Raw genomic sequence first — 20,993 nt, 5'->3', positions numbered from 1 at the left:
AGATTGGTACTGGTCCGCAGACTGGGGTTGGGGACCCCTGCTATAAACAACTATAATCTCACCAGGCCAATGTAAAGAGAAGTAAAACAAAAAAATGGCAGCCATTTCTGCATAATTGAAATCTTGCACTTTTTTTCACCTGCTACTATACCTAAAGGGGACTGATTGCATATTTGTGGGTGTCACCTTTCCTTTTTTCATTACTTTTCATTACTTCCCGTGATGTAATACTTCCTCTACTTCCTTTAGATCATGTCAGTTATAAAAAAAAAAGAAGAGGATACTGAACTGCAATTTCTTTATGCCTTCATTATTGCATCCACTGTCATAAATCATGGCTTACAGACTACAGTACTGTGTTCAATTCATTAAACTCAGAATAAGCCCAGACCAAACAAACTACATTATGTTTTAGCACAGGGGTGTCAAACACAATTTTATTGAGGGCGCATCAGAGTTGTGGTTGACCTCCGGCGGGGCTGTGTGGCCAGACTGGGCATGGCCAGCTCAACATTGCTCCTGTCGGGGCACCTGTGGTGGCCCAGGCGGGGCTGGGGGGACCCATTGTCTCCAGCGGAGGAAGACGAGACGGATGAGCGTCAAAACTCTTGTCCACCAGAGGAACCTCGCCATCCATCTCAGACCACACAGAGGACCCTCGGATGGTGGTGCAGGCCACCCAGACCTCTGGGCAGTGGAGGGCAAGCACCCAACCTGGCCCTCGAGCTCCCAGGGCACCTGGATCCCACAGCCCAGCCCAGCCCCACTTCCCCAAGGGGGCACCCGGCTGCACTTACCTCCTCCTCGAGGCTACTACTGCTATGCTCATGCTCCTTGGCTTATAGTGTGTATGGGAGGGCAAAGTGTGTGAGTCCCTCTCCATATGAGGAGACCCAGCTTTGTAACCAAAGCATCCTCAGTGATAGGATTGGAGACCACCAGGAGAGGTCAGGAGGAGGGGACAAGAGGATGGCAAAAGGGCAGCAGGGCTGCTGGTGGCCAAGTGTTAAGGCAGGACTTCCTTCAGACCCTCCCTTTCTCTCATTATAATCAATCTTCCTTCCTTCCTTCCTTCCTTCCTTCCTTCCTTCCTTCCTTCCTTCCTTCCTTCCTTCCTTCCTTCCCTGCTTTTTTTTTAAAGTTGACAGAGGATCTGGAGAGAGCTGGCAACAGGCAGGCAGCGATGGACAGAGGCTCATGGGCCTCTGTGTGGCTCTCAGCTCAGCTCATCTCACCTCTCCCAGACCCACACATGTTTGTTTATGTGTATGTGGCTCTCAGCTCACCCCTTGGAGCCCCGCCCCCTCAAGAGAGACCTTCTGAGATGGCAGGCTGCAAACTAATGAAAACTTTTTTTTTGGAGTGCTTGTTTCTTTTTCTCATCTATTACCACTTCAATGGTGTATGCTCAAGGTACTGTGGACTGCACACACACCCCAACCTGCCAATTGCATCGCGCCCTGCCCCCAGCTCCTGCCCCAGCCCTGGGGAAGGCTGCAAGAAGTCCCATCTCAGTTTCTCTTATCTCTCCTGTTCTTTTCCTCCCCAATGTCACAGCGCAGGGCTGCAAAGGGAGAGGAACCCCCCTCCTGTGCCCACACACACACAAATGCATGCATGGGTTTGGGAGAGGTGAGCTGAGAGCCATGCAGAGGCAACAACAGGGGGGAGGAGTCAAAATGGGAAGCCTCTGCCCAGAGCCTCTGGCAGCTTAAAAAAAACCCCTGCAGACTGGTGGCTTCTCTTTTTGTCCACCCTCCTCTTCGTTGCATCTAGGCCTAGACCGACTCTGTGCCTGATGCTGAAAGGACAGTTTTGCTTCCACCCCCACCCCACAATGCCAGAAGCCACATGCCACCGCCATTTACCTCTGCATTTGCCCCATCGCCCATCACGTGCTGGCAGGCAGAAGCACCATGGTCCTAAAGGTCATAGTCCGTCTCAGTCCCATCTCCTTCCTTCCTCCGCGCTCAGAAAGGGATGAGGGGAGGGGGAGAGATTGGCAGCACTGCCGGTGGCTGTGCCACCGCTGGCCGTGGCTTTTCCACATGGGGCAGGGCGGTCCCAGTGAAAGAGGGTTGCAAGACCAGACCGGTAAGCAGGGCCTGGAGGCATCAGTGCGGGTGCTGATCTACAACTTGTTGTGGCCATCTGGGCCGGAACATGGTCAGCCTTAGATCCGACCCCCACAGCTGCCCTGGAGCCAGTGAGAGACTGCCAAGATGCCTTGGCCCTGCCCCCTGGGTGTGCGCACGGGAGGCGGTGAGGGCACACATCCTGGGAAAGGGAAGCGCTCAGAACACAGTCAGCCTGCAGGGCAAGACAGTCCCCAGTGCCACAAGGCCCCATGCACACTCACTGCCTCCTGTGTCTGCCCAGGGGGTGTGGGCTGGCCCTTGCTGGCTCTAGGATGGCCCCGTGGATCTAAGGCCAGCCCAGCTGGTCTGGGCCGGAGCTGAGGCATTGGGACTGGTCCTTTGCTGTCCCCAGGGCATCCCCACAGGCCAGATCTAGCCACATTGTGGGCTGGATTTGGCCTGTGAGCCTTGAGTTTGACACCCCTGTTTTAGCATGATATGTAAGTGTAATCAGAATGGTTTAAAAAATAAAATCAAAACTATATAAGAAACTTTCCTTAGGAGTGACATGATAGCAGTATTCCAGTACTTGAGGGGCTGCCACAAAGAAGAGGGGGTCAACTTATTTTCCAAAGCACCAGAAGGCAAGACAAGAAATAATGGATGGAAACCAATCAAGGAGAGAAGCAACCTGGAATTAAGGAGAAACTTCCTAAAGATGATAATAATTAATGAGTGGAACAGCTTGCCTTTAGAAGTTGTAGGTGCTTCATGACTGGAAATGTTTAAGAAAAGAGTAGACAGCCACCCAGTTGAAATGGTATAGAGTCTCCTGCTTGAGCAAGGGGTTAGACTAGAAGACCTTCCAGCTCTATTCTGATTGAAGGTTGCAGTTGACAGCCAGCAGAGAAAGGAAGATTCTCATCTGCAAGTTATACATGAAACCCTTCCAGCTCTATTCTCCAAGGTCCCTTCCAGCTCTGTTCTGATTGATTCTGATTTTTGTAAGAAAGAATTGCATATTCTCGTGTTTTAAAAAGTGCAAATACATATGACTCATTTCGTTGCCCAACAAAGCAGAAAAAATCAAGTCATAATATTACTGATTTTTTTCAAAGCGCAAGTCAAAAATCTGATCAAACTGGAGGAAAATCTTTCCGCCTGTGGATTTTGATGCTTAGTGTGGATATAACAAATAAAAAAGCAAAAATGTTTAATAACTTTGCTCTTTCTTTGTCTCATGGCATTTTGAAAGAAAACATCATTTCTATTCTTAGATGATCTAAAATATAAGTACTTCTTTTCAATATTTTTAATTGAAAAAGAATAATAACATAAACCCCTTTAATCCCTTTAATGAAAAGGATGACTAGGGGAGACATGATAGCAGTGTTCCAATATCTCAGGGATTGCCACAAAGAAGAGGGAGTCAAGCTATTCTCCAAAGCACCCGAGGGCAGGAGAAGAAGCAATGGATGGAAACTAATCAAGGGGAGAAGCAACTTAGAACTAAGGAAAAATTTCCTGACAGAACAGTTAATCAGTGGAACAACTTGCCTCCAGAAGTTGTGAATGCTCCAACACTGGAAGTTTTTAAGAAGATGTTGGATAACCATTTGTCTGAAGTGGTGTAGGATTTCCTGCCTAAGCAGAGGGTTGGACTAGAAGACCTCCAACGTCCCTTTCAACTCTGTTATTCTATTCTAATCCTAGACATACTTTACAAAATGTAAGACTGGAATATTGGTCAGTTCTCAATATATTTCAGGTTGTCCTGAAATATAGTAGTTAGAAATGAAGCTTAGTATTTTCTCTAATGCTGCTACATCATGTAATTTTGTCAATGCTGGCCACAAAGGGTTTTAGCAACTGCTAGAGGTTGAATTCATGCTGCTGGCATCTCAGCTTCCTTCCCCCTTGCTTGCAAATTTAGATTTGGGCATGATAGATATGGATTCAGAGCCAGTTTTGTGTAGTGGTGGTTAAAGGCATAAACTGGGAGTCTTGAGTTCTAATCCCAGCCTAGGCATGAAATCAGCTGGATGACTTTGGGCCACTATCTCTCACCCATGAGGCATTTGCAAAACAACTTCTGAAAATCTTGCCAGTAAATTGCAGATCCTTGTCTAGACATTTGCCAGGAAAAAAAAGAATTCAAGTCTTATATCAAGCAAATCATAATTTCTCACCATCATTTATAAATACTAATAAAACATAATTTTTGCTCCATCAGGTAGTTCAAAGAAGACATGGGCAGGGCATCTTTGATAATGTTCAGTGTACTTCATGGAAGATTAAAGGAGGAACTGCTGAACTAAGCTCCAGTATTTCTTAACTTTGGACCTGCAGTTTTGGTTACTGGGTTATGAAGTTCAGATCTTCTTTTTATGCTGTACATAACTAGACATTAGGGATGAAGAGTGCTTCTATAATAGTTCTGAAAAGATACATTGCAATGTAGTTCCTGCCTTTTCATTGCTTTAATTAAGGCAGTCTTATCTTTTAATAAGATCACACAACCCATGTGCAGAGGCCAGATGATCCCAGGACATGACATGAATTGCAGACAGACTTGTTTCAAAGCATCTTTAGGAACAGACTCCAAACTACTATCTACCGCAGGGGAATCAAACTTGATTTCATTGAGGGCCGCATCATGGTTGTGTTTGACCTCAGGGGGCCAGGGTGGGTGGGGCCAGCTTGACATCACTTGTGTCGTGGTGCCTGTAGCAGCCCGAGCACTCTGCCAGCAAAAACAGGCTCCTGAGCTCCGTTTTCGGCTGCGACGGCTTCCTGCAACCCTCTGCCAGTGAAAATGGAGCTTGGACCCGAGCCCCAATTTTGCTGGCAGAGGCACCACGGGCTGGTCCTTTGCTGTTTTCAGGGCAGCCCCACGGGCCAGATCTAAGCACCCAGTGGGCCAGATCCAGCCCCTGGGCCTTGAGTTTGACACCTCTGGTCTACAGTGAACTCTTCCAAGGTGGTCAGTATTGAACCCCAACCATTGATGGGACTACCATTATAACCATAATCATTATTTGTAATACTATTAGTTAAAGTATTAGTTTTACATTATTTTCATATAATGCTTGGGAGTTGATAAACGATCTCAAATTTCATGAAGAATTTGATAAGTTAAAGAATTTGGAAAACCTTGGGTCTAGAGCTATCAAGACCCTGATAATGGTATTTTGATGTCTCTGTGAGAAGCATTCAGCTTCTATGAAGCATTCAGTCTTTTCTTAAAGATTCATAGTTAACAATATATAACTATGAATTTACTTCCTCTAATTTTAGGGAAACAATCAGACTGTACATCAGGCTATTATTTAAATGCGAAATAATAAACCTGTACTACATTTTTGTTAAAAGATTTATCCTGTTTTACCTGTAAAGCGCCTGATACAATATGTGACATTGGGAATCAAAGCACATTTGCTATAATGAAAATGCTACTTATAAAACAGAATTCTCTATAAAATTCAGACTGTTGGTAAGTAGAATGTATCTTATCAGTGTGAAGAAAATGAAGGGACATAATAATAGTAGAATAGGTAACTTGCTATTTTGCTTCTGTAAGAATTGCTTTGCTCCTGTAAGAATTAGAATTGCCTTTACTTCTACCAGTGATCTAACTCTTGTTACCTTGTTTTTGTGTACAACTCAGTGCCTGGTGCGAGGTATGTCATGGCCTGACAGGATTACATCAGGCAAATACTTGTGTTGCTAAGCTCTCAGCCACCTGTTCCTTGCTGCACTGCCAAAGGAAGGCCTGGACCGGGGGGGGGGGGGCAGAATTGGATACTAAGCTGATGTCTCTGAAGGTATAAAATGACGCCATACCTTCCCCAAGATGTGGCCTTTCACTGCATGCTCTTTGTATGTTGTGGAATGGTCTACCCAGCTCTTCTTTGTACAAATAAAAGCTGTTATTTTTTCCAAGCCTGTTCTTGGGTCTCTCTCTCTGGCATTCTGGTGACTCAAGTACATTTTGGGATCTTACAAACATATGAGTAATCGGAAATGGAAAAATGGAGTCTTCTCTTTTGTCTTTAGTATATCATCATCATTGAATAGAAAACCACTCAAAAACTTTGAAAACAGCAGCACACCATTATTTTTTCTTATTATGTGAGATTATCATTTATTTTCTAATATCCTGTTTTTGAATGATAAGGAACAGTTATATCGAAGTAATTTTAAATTATTATTATTATTTCTTTCTTCTGGCATAAGCCTTTTATTATTAAATGGAGGGGATTGTTATGTCTAATATTCCTGCCTAGATCAGGTAGTAAATCAATATTTTTAAAAAGGACCAGAACATTATCTTGAACATTACAGAAAAAAAATTATCCTAAGTTTTTAAAGGTCGAAAAGATAACGAAATCATTAATTCTATATCCTGTCATATTGTTATTTTATGTTTGGATATATAACAATATGACAGGGGAGAAACTGAACTGGTTTTTTCCCTCTATCTTGTATATTCAATACATTACTTATTAATGATTTTGTAAGATTTCACAAAGAGGAACATTAATGAATTTGCTTAGTAAAGATTTAATTATTAATAAGGCAAAGATAGAATATTTTGAAACTCTTTAAAACTCCTACTTCACAATGGTGAATAATTTATTTTTTTTTTTTATTTTATATTTTATATTGGATTTCTATACCGCCCTTCTCCCTGAGGACTCAGGGCGGTGTACAGCCAGATTAAAAAACATGCAGAACAAATATTAAAAACAATTAAAAGATATATAAATTTGGCCCAATTAAAACTCATTACCAATTAAAAACGTTTAAAACATTTAAAAAACAGTTAAAAATTTCATCTTAAGCCAGCCCGGCTTGTTTAAATAAATGGGTTTTAAGGGCGCGACGGAAGGCACTGAGGTCTTGGATTCTCCGTATCTCTGGGGGGAGCTGATTCCAGAGGGTAGGTGCCCCCACAGAGAAGGCTCTCCCCCTGGGGGTCACCAGCCTACATTGTCTGGCTGATGGCACCCCGAGGAGGCCCTCTCTGTGGGAGCGCACGGGTCGATGGGAGGTCGTCGGTGGCAGCAGGCGGTCTCGAAGATAGCTAGGCCCTATGCCATGGAGCGCTTTAAAGGTGATAACCAACACCTTGAAGCGCACCCGGAAGACAACTGGGAGCCAGTGCAGCTCGCGCAGGAGCGGTGTTACATGGGAGCGCCATGCTGCTCCCGTCACTACCCGCGCTGCTGCGTTCTGGACCAGCTGGAGCCTCCGGGTGCTCCTCAAGGGGAGCCCCATGTAGAGAGCGTTGCAATAGTCAAGGCGAGAGGTGACGAGGGCGTGAGTGACTGTGCACAGGGAATCCCGATCAAGAAAGGGCCGCAACTGGCGGATCAGGCGAACCTGACAAAAGGTCCCCCTGGTTACAGCCGTCAGGTGTTCCTCCAAGGACAGCTGCATATCCAGGAGGACTCCCAGATTGCGAGCCCTCTCTGTGGGGGCCAATGACTCGCCCCCAATAGTCAGTGATGGAGTCAACTGACTATATCGGGATGCCGGGAGCCACAGCCACTCAGTCTTGGAAGGGTTGAGCTTGAGCCTGTTCCTCCCCATCCAGATCCGTACAGCCTCCAGGCACTGGGACATCACTTCAAGGGCATCATTGGGGTGGCCTGGGGTGGAGATGTACAGCTGGGTGTCATCAGCGTACTGGTGGTATCTCACCCCAAAGCCACGGATGATCTCACCCAGCGGCTTCACATAAATGTTGAACAGGAGAGGCGAGAGGACCGATCCCTGCGGCACTCCACAAATGAGAGGCCTCGAGGTCGACCTCTGCCCCCCTGCCAACACAAACTGCGACCGGTCGGAGAGAAAGGAGGAGAACCACCGCAACACGGTGCCTCCCACCCCCAACTCTTCCAGCCGGTGCAGCATGATACCATGGTCGATGGTATCAAAAGCCGCTGAGAGGTCTAACAGGACCAGAACAGAGGAACAACCCCTGTCCCGAGCCCTCCAGAGATCATCAACCAACGCGACCAATGCCGTTTCTGTGCTGTGCCCAGACCTGAAACCCGACTGGAACGGATCTAGATAAGATTTAGAAATTCACTAGGCCTTATTTATAGACTGTTGGTAAAGTATGACTCAGAACTAATGAGATCAAAAACTGTTAAAAAAATGATCACAAAAAGGTATAATTTTTTGTTGAAATTTAAAATGGAAGAGGAAACCGTGAAAGAAACAATGATTAGTTGGGCAAAAATTTTTGGACATAATATTAATTTGGATCAATGGGATAGATTATGGGAGAGAAATTACAAACTAACAATGTCAGCTGCTTATAAAGAAAATCTTTACAAAATGTTCTACTGATGGCATTTGCCACCAGTGAGATTGGCCAGGATGTTCTTGAATAGGTCTCTGAATTGTTGGAGGTGTAAACACAAACAAGGGACATTCTACCACATGTGGTGGACTTGTCCTAAGATTAGGAAATTTTGGGGCAAGATTAAAAAATGGCTGGATGAAATAACGGCAGAAGATAGAAAGAAAGCCGAAACTGTTTCTCCTGGGTATTCTGGAAGGGAAAATGCAGACAAGTATACAGTATATCATATTACACATACTAAGGGCAAGTAGAATTGTGATAGCACAAATTGGAAACAACCAGACACCCCTCCAGATCAAATCATAATAAAAAAAAAATGAATGTGCAAAGATGGACAGATTATCTATGGAAATGAAGGAGAGGGAGGACACCGAATACTATTTAATATGGAATAAATGGTATTCCTGGCTGGAGAGTAAACATAAAATTTAAGGGATGTTTATGTTGTGAGATCGAATTGTAAATAGAAATCAAGATAATTTAAATAAAGAAGTAAGTTTAAGATAGAGATATTTAGAAGTAGAATTTGTGTAAAGAGGTTAAATAGGTTAGAGATACCAATGCAGAAAAGTTGTTATTAGTATTGAAATTTTGATATGTTTGTTTTTGGGTGTGGGTGTGGGTGTGTGTGTACATATACATATACATATACATATACATATACATATATATATATATATATATATATATATATATATATATATATATATATATATGTGTGTGTGTGTGTGTGTGTGTGTGTGTGTGTGTGTGTGTGTGTGTGTGTGTGTGTGTTTTCTTGCTTTGTGTATTATGTTTCTTTGGAATCTTTGGAAATTTAATAAATATTTTTTAAAAAAAAATTGTGTGAATAAATGGATTAGAAGTTGAATTTAGAAAAGAGAAGCAACAGTGGGAATTTGAATGAAACAGCATTAAATTCATTTATTTCAATGAAACAGCATTAAAGTATAGTACTTAGGAAAAAAAATGGTCAGGTCATTTTTTTCCAGTTGGGTGATAGCATTGTAAAGAACAACAGCTATGGAAAATGAATTACACAATGATAAAACAAATGTTAAACACTTTTAATTTGTATTTCAACTGATGAAATTCTTATTAAACTTCACCAAATCATGTATCTCATCACAGTAAACTGAATTAGGTTTCTAATATGATAACTACTGCAAAGATAGTCCCAAAGATCTGGATAACTGAGAATCTCCATAGACATTTACTGCAAAAATACTATTTGCTTCTCATTGGAAAGGTTGTTTGATTTTGTCAACAGAAGAATTAGAAATGGAAGTATACTTCAGTTGTTGTTTTTCCTTATTTATTTATTATGATCCGCTTCAGAGGATTCAGGATCTAAACTAACTTTGTATTTTAAAAATAAATCTGATGCATTAGGCTTTAACAGATGAATTAGTATCATTTTTAAATCCATTTAAAAATGGATTTACTTATGCATAGAATATATTTCAACCCTCCAACCCGCACAAAAAGACCCTGAAGGTGGAAACTCTGCAGCAACACAAACGTTCATTGCATGTATCCAGCCCAGGGGCCATAGTTTGAGGACCCTTGATTTAGTGCAATATAAAAAATGCAAATAATTTTTCTGTGGACCACCAAAATTTTCTAACGGACCACCTGTGGTACACGGACCATTAGTGGATCGAGCACTACAACTTTTTTGTGGTTGGCATTTTGAACACCAAGTCCACACGTTTGATCCAGTTGACCCATATCTGAGATACCACATTAATGATTTCCTTCTATGAATGCAACCATTTCTGACATCATGAGGTATATTTCCTCATATTAGCATGTCCAATGCTAACTTCTAGCATTGTTAGTAATTTAATATTGATGAATAAGGGAGTTGCTTAGTGAGAACAGCTGTATAATTATTTTCTACCTATTTTCCCATGGGAGTGAAGGATGGGCATAAAGGAAAAAAAAGTGATAATAAACTTTTTAAATATAATTGTTATTTTAAAAGATTAATGATAAAAGCAATACAAATATTAAAAAAAGAAACGGAAAATATAGAAGAATAATGAATGTGAAAGTAGAAAAAGAAAGTAGAGAAAGAAAAAACAGAAGAAAAGATTTTAAAGAAGTAGCTTCCAATCTTTTTGACTATGGCTATAAATGCATTTATATTTTACCTCCCTCTCTAAGGATACATCATAATTTCTATCTTCCATAAGCTATCCTTTCTAATTGACAAGCCCATAAATCACAAGTTCTTTTTATTTTTCAGGAAAAAAAATCCATAATTTTTATTTATTTATTTATTTTATTTATTTATATATTTTTATACGCCGCCCTTCTCCGGAGACGCAGGGCGGCTTACAATGCGTTAAGCAATAGCCTTCCTACTTTTGTATATTTTATACAAAGTTAGCTTATTGCCCCCACAAACCGGGTCCTCATTTTACCCACCTTAGAAAGGATGGAAGGCTGAGTCAACCTTGAGTTTGGTGAGAATTGAACTCGCAGTAATTGCAGGCAGCTAGATGTTAAATGCTGCCTTAGTAGGAGGCATTAGTCTCCTATGCCACTCAGGCTCTTAAATGTTTTCCAGTCACTAATAAATATAATAGTTTATCTTTTCTAAGTCTGTAAGTTAATTTTGTCATCTTTCCTACTTTTATCATCTTCATCAACCATTCTTCTATTGTGGATATTTCAAAGTCTTTTCATTTTTGTTCATATACAACAATAGTCTTGCACAGGGGTGAAGTCCAAAATTTGTTACTACCGGTTCGGTGGGCGTGGCTTAGTGGGGGGGGGTAATGTGACTGGATGGGCGTGACCAACTTTTTTTTTTACTTTTAAAAGCATTTTTTCTACAACCTTAAGAGGTTGCAGAAAAAAATGCTTTTAGAAGCCTCTGACAATCAGGCAACTCAGCTGGGATTGCCAGAGGCTTTTAAAGGCATTTTTTTTTTCTACAACCTCTTCGGCCGAAGAGATTGTAGAAAAAATGCTTTTAAAAGTAAAAAAACCAGCATCTGATGATCACGCGGCTCAGCTGGGCATGGGGGATGGGTGCAGGGATTTTTGCTACCGGTTCTCCGAATCACCCGCCGCCATCACTACTGGATCAGGCGATCTGGTCCGAACCGGGAGCATTACACCTCTGGTCTTGCAACAGTGATAATACAATTGGTATTCAATTGCTTTGAAACTCATCAAATTTGGTACTCAGCACATTTTGATGTGTCCCGGTGCTCATTGTTTGTTTGGTACTCGACGCACAAGCTAGAACTTGTCTGTGTTGGCTGCCTTGTGACTCTACATTATTCCTTACAGGAAAAATTTGTTTGCTACTCCTTGTTTTTAGTAGTTCCAGATCACGCCTCCCAGAACCAATTAATGATGAGTACTAAGATACCATATATATAAAAATATTTGTCTGTGACTCTCTTTTAATTGTCTGTCCATTAATCCCAACAAGAAGCAGTGATCATAAATCTATGAGCATTTTGGGTGAATATGGTAAAATGTTAATGCTTTTATATATTAATATCCTTTTTTTTTAAAAAAAGTGTATCTCTCTCCCTTTCTGTCTTAACAGTGATTGGTACAAAGTGACCTACATGCCTAAAGGGTGGCAAGGAAAATTGGAAGACGGCTAAAACACAGTCATGTCTTCTGTTTGGCACACTATTCTCTCTCTTCATGGGAACTACAAGAGGTTGGGTTGCCTCTTAATTTTCACTGTAAGTGTATGTTGTAGTGCCTCTTTAATGTGCCCCACCACTTGCATTTGTGCCAGTGACATTATGAGCTGTACCAGCAGAAACCTCTCAAGGGTGCCATCAACTCTTTTCAAGCACATAAAAAGACTGGATATGAGTCACAACAAAATTGGGATTTTGGATCAAGACTGGATACCCATGCTGCTTGAGAAGTTGAACACCCTCATCCTCAATCATAACAACATTTTCAGTATTTCTATTGGAAGTTTCTCAGTTGTTCCAAATGTCAAGTACCTAGACCTGTCATCCAACAATTTGAAGTCATTGGGCAGTCCTATATTTCAGGAACTGAGAACGCTGGAGGTTCTGTTGCTTTATAACAACCATATTGCACAGGTTGATTCTGCTGCTTTTGGAGGAATTCCTACGCTGCAAAAGCTGTATTTAAGTTACAACTCTCTCACACACTTCCCAATTGAACTCTATACTGGGAAATACAAGCTCTCTGAACTTGTATTCTTAGATCTTTCTTATAATCGGATCCAGTCAATACCAGTTAATGGCATGAGATTAGTACCAGCCCGACACTTAAGTGGAATTTATCTTCACGGAAACCCATTTCATTGTAACTGCATACTTTATTCTATGCTGAACTTGTGGTACCTTCGACATTTTACTTCAGTGGAAAACTTCAAGACTGAATACACATGTAATAAAGACTCCCAAAAACTGCCTTTATTGCAGAATAATTATTTAAATTGTTCAGAAAGCACCATTAATGGTTCTTTCCATGCCTTTGGTTTTATTCACGAAGCACAAATTGGTGAGCGAATTATAGTACCCTGTGATACCAAAATCAGTGATGCTGGGACTAGTTTTATTTGGATCAGCCCAGATAATCAAGTTTTAGAGCCAGGAAAGACAACTGAACAGTTCAAAGTATTTCATAATGGGAGCCTGGAAATAGATGATGCTCAGTATGAAGACGCTGGACTTTATTCCTGCATTGCAATAAATAAGAAAAGATTACTGAATGAAACAATTGAAGTAAGAATAAATGTCAGCAATTTCACAGTGGACAAATCTTACTCACATGAAACATTTAACACTGCTTTTACAACTCTTGCAGCTTGTGTAGCCAGTATTATTTTGGTACTTCTTTACCTCTACTTGACGCCCTGTCCTTGTAAGTGCAAGTCAAAGAAAAGGAAAAGGCAATTAAACCAAAATAGCACATCTCATGCATCCATGCTAACCTCCAACACACCCCTCAATCTTCCATTAGATGAGAAGAAAGCTAGCAGTGGCAAAAGGGTGGTGTTTCTTGAACCTGTGAAGGAACCTAAACCAGGTCAAAATGGCAAAATCAGAATATTTCCCAATGAGACTTTAATTGCTGAAAGCATTCTGAAAACACCCCACACAAAATCAGACTCTGTTTCCACAAACTCACCATTCTCAGACATGCCTTTCATGCCATCATCTTAAGTGTTCCTCCTGCACAGATGTCATAATCCTTTCAGCACTGGCCACGGCTTTATCCAATATTAAAAGAAAAGTCATGGAAAACTTCTGATTTTTTAAGAAAATGGAAATCTTGAAGGTTGAAATTAATTGCTGTTATCTTCTTGTTCCTTCTCAGTGGGAAGAACATGCATTAATCTTGCAACATTCAGGAGGAGCTCGTTGTTATATGAGTGGAGTATAACACTCCACTAAACATAACACACTTGTATTCTTCCTCTGAAATGAATTAGGTAGCCTTATGGAGGAACATGTTTGATCATTGTTCTCATTCAGTGGAAGAAAGCTTACACAGTAGAAGTCCTATCGGCTTAGGCCCCTAGCTATTTCACTGTATAAAATCAGTGGGATTGTATTATCAGGGATGAGACTTTTAATCAAGTATGTCTTATAGTGTTTATAGAAGAACAAAATAGCCATTTATTCAATTTCTGTTCATTGCCTTGAGAAACAGGGTACATAAAGAAGCAAATAAATTGATATAATCCAGAATATTCCCAAATAATGTTTAATGTGTAGATAAATTTCAAAACTGGACAGGGATTTAGGTTTTCTTTTTCTGTAAAGAATTTTAAAATCTAGGAATGGAATGTATGGTAAATCTAGTAAGAGATAACCTTCAAAAATGATAACTTTTACGGAACTCATACCGTCCAGAGATACGATTATTAAACCAATTAATCCTTGAAGTTCTGTATTTCAGAAGAATATCACTTTAGTCTTGTTAAAAAATCCATAGTCCAAAAGTATTTAAGAAGTACTATTTTTCCATCTACTGTATGGTGAGGGGAGAGGTGCACTATTGGAATGTCTGTCTTTACAGGTCTTAAAGGGATAAGAGCCATGATACTGTAGAAGTATATCCAGCCTATTTGTTTGGATTAAAATTTATATATGTGTGCTGTGTGGACTGAGCAGAAAATGTCTACAAAAAAGAATGCATATAATTAGTTTTATAAAATTTAGTTTTGTGCAATTAGATATTTTATATAAATTCCACTGCACTTTGACTATTTTTTTTTAATAAAAAAGTTTTTATTTTCTGATCAAACAAGTATACAATATAAACAATCATTCAAACTATCATCAGAAAAAAAGAAAAAAAAATCAATTTGGTAAACTTAATCTTCAACCCCTCCTCACCACCCCCCACCCCCGACTTCCCAGAACAAAAACAGGGCATAGATTTCACCAAACATTCACTAAAATAAACTAGCTAACTGCAAGATTTAATAACTCCCAAGACCCCTTAACTCCCCTTTTACAATTTCATCAACCTCCCTTTTTATAGACACAAAATAACATGTAATCCAATAACTCTAAGAATTTTAAAACCATTAACAAATATTAAACATTCAAACCTAAAAACATTTTTCCCCCTCCTACTTTTCTCAAAGTTCAGATATTTTGAAATCTCATAACAAAAAATAAACCTTAGATATTCACTAATTAAATTTCTACATTTTTATAATTAACCATTAGTACATTAACTAGAAAACCAAAAAAGATTAATCAACCATTAATACATCATATTTAAAAATCAATATTCAACTTTATACTTTTTCCCCCTCAGTAGTTATAACACCTAAAACATAATCATTTTTAACCATGAGTAGAACAACTACAAAGCCAAAAGAAAAGGTTAATCTTCCATTCTTGCTTTCTTTTTATATTTTTTCCAGTCTTTCTGCATCCCTCCTACTTCTATTTTGAGGAGGTTTTTCATTTTAATTTGAGGTTGATATAACTGCAAAGATTGTCCCCTTTTTAAGAAAGTTTCCTCTGATTTAGAGCCCCCAAATCGCCTCTTCATGCTTATATAAATCAGTTCATTCCTTCGTCTGTAAAACCAAAGTTTATCAAGAGTTTGTGAAAAAAAGTTCAGTTGTTTCTTTTCTATTAAATGTATAGATGCCACTGACAAATCTCCTTCATCTTCTGAAACTTCGAAAGCCTGGTCATTTACTACTTTTTTCCAAACCAAGTCATAATTTTGAAAAATTCTATCAATTTTTCCGAAAAGAGCAGAGAGTAAGCTCGAAAATTCTTGAGAAGATTCTTCCACCCTCTCTGCTGCAATATCTCCTGAATTGTCATCATGCTCCGTAGTTGTTTTTGTTTCCTCAGTCATTTCTGTTGTTATCCCTTTAAGAATTGCTATTTGGTTACTTATAGCTGCAGTATGATTATTCATGGCTTCTTTTATAAATTCTGTAAGTTCTGCATCAAAATCCTTATAACTCTGTAAATCAGACAACTGTTTCGTTTCTGACACCTCCAAATAGCATCCAGCACTTTCAAGATCTCCTTTCTTAGAAGCCATTTTATTTTAAAGAAATTTTCTTTCTTCCCACAACCATAAAATCATAAAGTCAGAGCCATCCTTTTGAGCAGCTTTCAGCAATACCAAACGAAATAATCTTTTCCCAAACAGCTCTTCAAAATCTATTCCAGCAACTTAAAGCCAGTCTCTGAGCACGAGTCTATTAGCAAAGACTTTCCTTTCTAACTTTCAGTTTTAAAATCGCAACAAAGAAACGCCATCTTAACTTCCAGCTCAGAAAATCCAATTAGAAACATTGTATCCCCGGAGTTAAGTATTATACTTGCAAAAAGCTTGTCCTCCTGCTTCTGTTCCGCCTGCTTTTTTGAAATCATTTAATCTTCTGTTCGACAGCAGAAATTGGACGCAACGCCTAGCTCTGTAAAAAAAAAAACAGAGTCCCCCCGGATTCGGAGCTTCAGTGGGCTGAACGGGGAGCTCTCACCCTCCTAACCCCTGGAATTAATCCAGGGGTTTTCGGGGAGCTCTACCCTCACCCACCTGCTCTCCTCCCCTTCTTTTCCCGAAGGGGAGATTTTCAAGCCGTTTGACAGCTCATTAACGCTGTCAGAACGGCTCAACGGAATCACGGGGGCGGCGGTCTAAAAAGACCGTCAATGGCGCTGCGGAGCCAACCCGGAAGTAACTTTGCACTTTGACTATTTTTGATGACCTATTTAGAGCCATAATCCAAACTGTTGATCCCAAGATAAACGTTGCTTTCACATCAATGGCATGAATATCTAGACTTTACCTTCTGTAGAACCTAGAACTTCAGTTCATTGAATTTGATTGTTTAGAGCTTTATTAGAAAAATTCAAACTAGTTAAGCTAATTCTGTTAGTCATTGTTTAATATGCAAATATCAAAGCAACAATTCATGAAGCTTCCACCTTGTGAGGTTTTGATATAAAATTGACAAGTCATACTTTCAGGATGATCCATTCCATTAGAAAGCTGGAGCTATGTACAAGTCAAATATATTTTAGCATAGCTTTGTGTTAGTAAATGAAATACGTAAAACAATAAGTTACTTGTAAGTTGCTTATTTTGCATAGCATTATTTGTCCCATTTGGGTTCAGGTCAAATTGGTAGACAGTTCTGCAGTGACATGCGGCATAGATTACAATTTATTGGTGTCGTGTATAACTTGCAGATTTATTTTTATTTATTTTATTAAATTTCTATACCGCCCTACTCCCGAAGGACTCAGGGCGGTGAACAGCCACAGGATAAAACACATAAATACAAAAATTTAAAATAGAATAAAAACGAATTAAATAATTTGGCTGAACAAATTTAAAATACCCCATAATTTAAAAACAAATTAAAATTTACATTTAAAAAGGGGAGAAGATTTAGGCCAGGCCAGCTTGATGAAATAAAAAAGTCTTAAGCGTGCGACGGAAGGTGCGCAGATCCGGGATCCTCCCTATCTCTGGGGGGAGCTCTTTCCAGATCGTAGGTCCCCCACAGAGAAGGCTCTCCCCCTAGGGGCCTCCAGTCGACATTGTTTGGCCGACGGCACCTGGAGGAGCCCCTCTCTATGGGAGCGTACTGGCTGGTGGGAGGCTATTGAGAATCTTCCTTTCTCTGCTGGCTGTCAACTGCAACCATCAATCAGAATAGAGCTGAAAGGTCTTCTAATCCAGCCCCCTAATCAAACAGAAGACCCTATACAATTTCAGATACGTGGCTGTCTACTCTTTTCTTAAAAATCTCCAGTGATGAAGCACCTACAATTTCTGAAGGCAAGCTGTTCCACTGGTTAATTGTCCTTACCATTAGGAAGTTTCTCCTTAACTCCAGGTTGCTTTTCTCCTTGATTTGTTTCCATCCATTGTTTCTGGTCTTGCCTTCTGGTGCTTTGGAAAATACATTGACCCCACTCTTCTTTATGGCAGCCCCTCAAATACTGGAATACTGTTATCATGTCACCCCCAGTCCTTCTTTTCTCTAGACTGTATTGGCCATACCCAATTCCTGCATCCGTTCTTATATATTTTTATCTTCAGGCTCTTATTCATCTTAGTTGCTTTCTTGCACTTTTTCCAAAGTCTCAACATCTTTTTGAAATGTGAACAAAACTGGGAGGTGTGGTCTTACTAAGGGTTTATAAAGTGGTACTAATACTTCACGTTATTTTGATTCTATGCCTTTGTTTATACAACCAAGCATTATATTAGCTTTTTTGGCTGTGCTGCACCCTGCTGGCTCATGTTTAAGTGATTGTCCACTAGGATTCCAAGAACTGTGGTGGCACAATGTTTAGAATGCAGTACTGCAGGCTATTTTTCCTGATCACTGGCTACCAGCAGTTTGGCAGTTCAGGTCTCACTGGCTCAAGGTTGACTCAGCCTTCCATCCGTCTGAGGTCGATAAAATGAGGACCCAGATTGTTGGGGGCAATATGCTAACTCTCTAAACTGCTTAGAGAGGACTGTAAAGCACTGTGAAGCAGTATATAAGTCTAAGTGCTATTGCTAGTGCTATCCCTCTCACAGTTACCGTTTTTGAGCCAGGTTACGCCTCTGGTTTGGTTTTTCCTGCCTAGGTATAAAAACTTGCTTTTCTCCACATTAAATTTCATGTTGGATAGGGCCCATTGTTCAAGCCTTTGTTCATTTTCTGACTTCATCTTTGCAGATTTGGGCTATTTGCTGATATTCTGCCTTAGTTATGTGTCCATTTTCCCACTTTTTGTACTTACCCTTTTTGTCTTTCAGTTTATCAGAGAGATCTTTGTGCAACCATGCTGGTTTCTTTTTGGATTTCTTGTTTTTCTTTTTTAGTGGTATTGTGTTGGACTGGGATTTTATGATATTTTTCAAAGCTTCCCACGCTTCTTGAGTTATTTTCCCCTTTAGGATTTTTATCCATGGATTTTTTTCCTTAGTCTCCCTCTGAATTTGTTAAAATCAGCTGTTTTAAAGTATAAGACACTAATTGGGTTATATTCTATTGCTTGTGTTTGCATTATATTGAATTCCAAAATGACGTCGTCACTTTCACCCAATTTCAACTCCCTCTATCACTTCTTCTCTATTAGTAAGAATTAAGTCTAATACAGCTTTTCTTACAGTTCTCTCCTCTACCTTTTGGATGACAAAGTTGTCAGCTAAGTTGGTTAGGGATCTGTTTGATCTCCCACTTTGTGCAGAGTTTGTGTCCTAGTTGATATCAAGGTAGTTAAAGCCTCTCATTACTGCTGTGGTATGTTTCCTACATACATTTTTAATTGATTAGCAAAAAGTTCATCTATTTCTTCTGCTTGGTTGGGTGGCCTGTAGTATACACCTATAGCAATGTCATTTTTTCCCTTTTATATTGACCCATATGGATTCTAGGAGGTTTTCATCCTTAGTTTTGTGTAGAGATATAGTGATCTTTTATATATAATGCAGCTCCACCTCCTCTTTTGTTAGGTCTGTTTCTTTTGAATAGTTTGTATTCTTCCATCAGTGCGTTCCACTCATAAGTTTCTTCCCACCAAATTTCAGTAATGGCAACTATATCATATCTGCCTTCATGTACTAATACTTTAAAGTTCACCCTGTTTGTTTCCTAAACTTTAAGCATTAGTGTATATGCATTTGAGTCCTTCATGGGTCTTGAGTATGTTTTTTATATTTCCTACATTATAACTGGGATTTCCATCCTTTCATCATTGGAAATAGGTTCTAAAGGTCATGAAGATTGCCCCCCACATCTTAGTTTAAGGCCCTTTTGATAAGATGAACCAATTGTTTTCTGAATATATTCTTTCCAGTTCTTGTGAGGTGCAGTCCATCCCTTTCCAGTAGTCCTTCTTGTAGTTAATACAAACATGGTCTAGGAAGCCGGAGTTCTGTTGACACACCAGTTTTTAAGTCAGTGGTTTGTTTCTAAAATCCTTTGCTCCCTCATTGGATGTTGGCCTTTTGTTAGAAGTATATTCCTTTGTGTAGATCGGGGTGTCAAACTCAATTTCATTGAGGGCCACATCAGGGTTGTGTTTGACCTCGTGGGCCGGGGTGAGGGTAGCCAGCTTTATGTCACTCATGTTAGCATTTGTGGTGGCCCGAGCGCTCTGGCAGCGAAAATGGGCTTCCAAGCTCCATTTACAGCCGCGATGGCCTCCTGTTGCCCTCTGCCAGTGAAAATGTAGCTTGGTGGGAGCTGCACGTGGAGGGCAACAGGAAGCCGTTGCAGCCAAAAACGGAGCCTGGGAGGGCCATGCTTGGCCCTCCCAAGCTCCTTTTTCGTTGGTAGAGGCACTGCGGGCCAGTCCTTGCTGTTTCTAGGGCAGCCCTGCGGGCTAGATCTAAGCACACCGCAGGCTGGAGTTTGACACCCCTGGTATAGATGTATAGATGAAAAACACCTTGTTTTAATCTATACTACATAGAAGTATAGATGAAAACAACCTTTAAGAAGGTTTCATAGGTCTATTCTCCTTAGTCCCACATCCCCAGAATGAGTTGAAAACCACCATGATGATGATGATCACAACAGCACAATAAAAACCCCATCACTTTCTCCATGTGTGAATCTTGACACATGTACAGATGTGTTGTATAGGGGCTTCAGTAACACTGTCACAACCATCAGCTTGTCTTTTATTTTTTTAGTTATTCTTGCAAATACTGCTGTCTACTATATTCATTTTCTATCTGTTCTGAAACATGAAAGAATGTTAAATGGTCTCCCTTGGTCTACACTTGATAAAGTTGTGGCTATCTTAGTTTTACTATTCAATGATTGTTGATATCCTAGGTCAGCTGTATTTCCTTTTGTACAAAGCCTTGAAGCCCTTACTTGCTACATAATATCACTTGCTACTTGCTATATAAGTTCAGGGACATTCAGTCCTTACAGAAATGGCTTAGAATGACCAAATCTAAAATGCTATTTCTCTGTAGTTAGTGTAAATTAAATTATTTTCTTTGCTTGAGTTCTTCCTCTTAAGCAAAGGAGAAGCAGAGAAGTTTACCCTGCCAAGAACTTGCATTTGTAA

At 40.2% G+C, this 20,993-nt stretch overlaps 1 protein-coding gene across 1 annotated transcript; it reads left to right on the top strand.

Moving 5' to 3' along the window:
* The first annotated feature begins 12,095 nt into the window (after positions 1–12,095).
* Positions 12,096–13,637, top strand: AMIGO2 (adhesion molecule with Ig like domain 2). The gene has a single exon (XM_070947642.1). The coding sequence runs from the start codon at positions 12,096–12,098 to the stop codon at positions 13,635–13,637; it is 1,542 nt and encodes a 513-aa protein (XP_070803743.1).
* The last annotated feature ends 7,356 nt before the right edge of the window (positions 13,638–20,993 follow it).

Source organism: Pituophis catenifer, unplaced genomic scaffold (genome assembly GCF_029215685.1).
Source record: "Pituophis catenifer annectens isolate HBS135680 unplaced genomic scaffold, rPitCat1.0.hap2 SCAF_7, whole genome shotgun sequence".
Lineage (NCBI taxonomy): Eukaryota > Metazoa > Chordata > Lepidosauria > Squamata > Colubridae > Pituophis > Pituophis catenifer.
The sequence above is the reverse complement of the archived record's forward strand: the minus strand, read 5'-3'. Positions and strand labels throughout refer to the sequence as shown.

Coding starts and splice junctions, on each gene's coding strand:
- AMIGO2 (XM_070947642.1), top strand. CDS start 12,096: ATGTCTTCTGTTTGGCACACTATTCTCTCTCTTCATGGGAACTACAAG.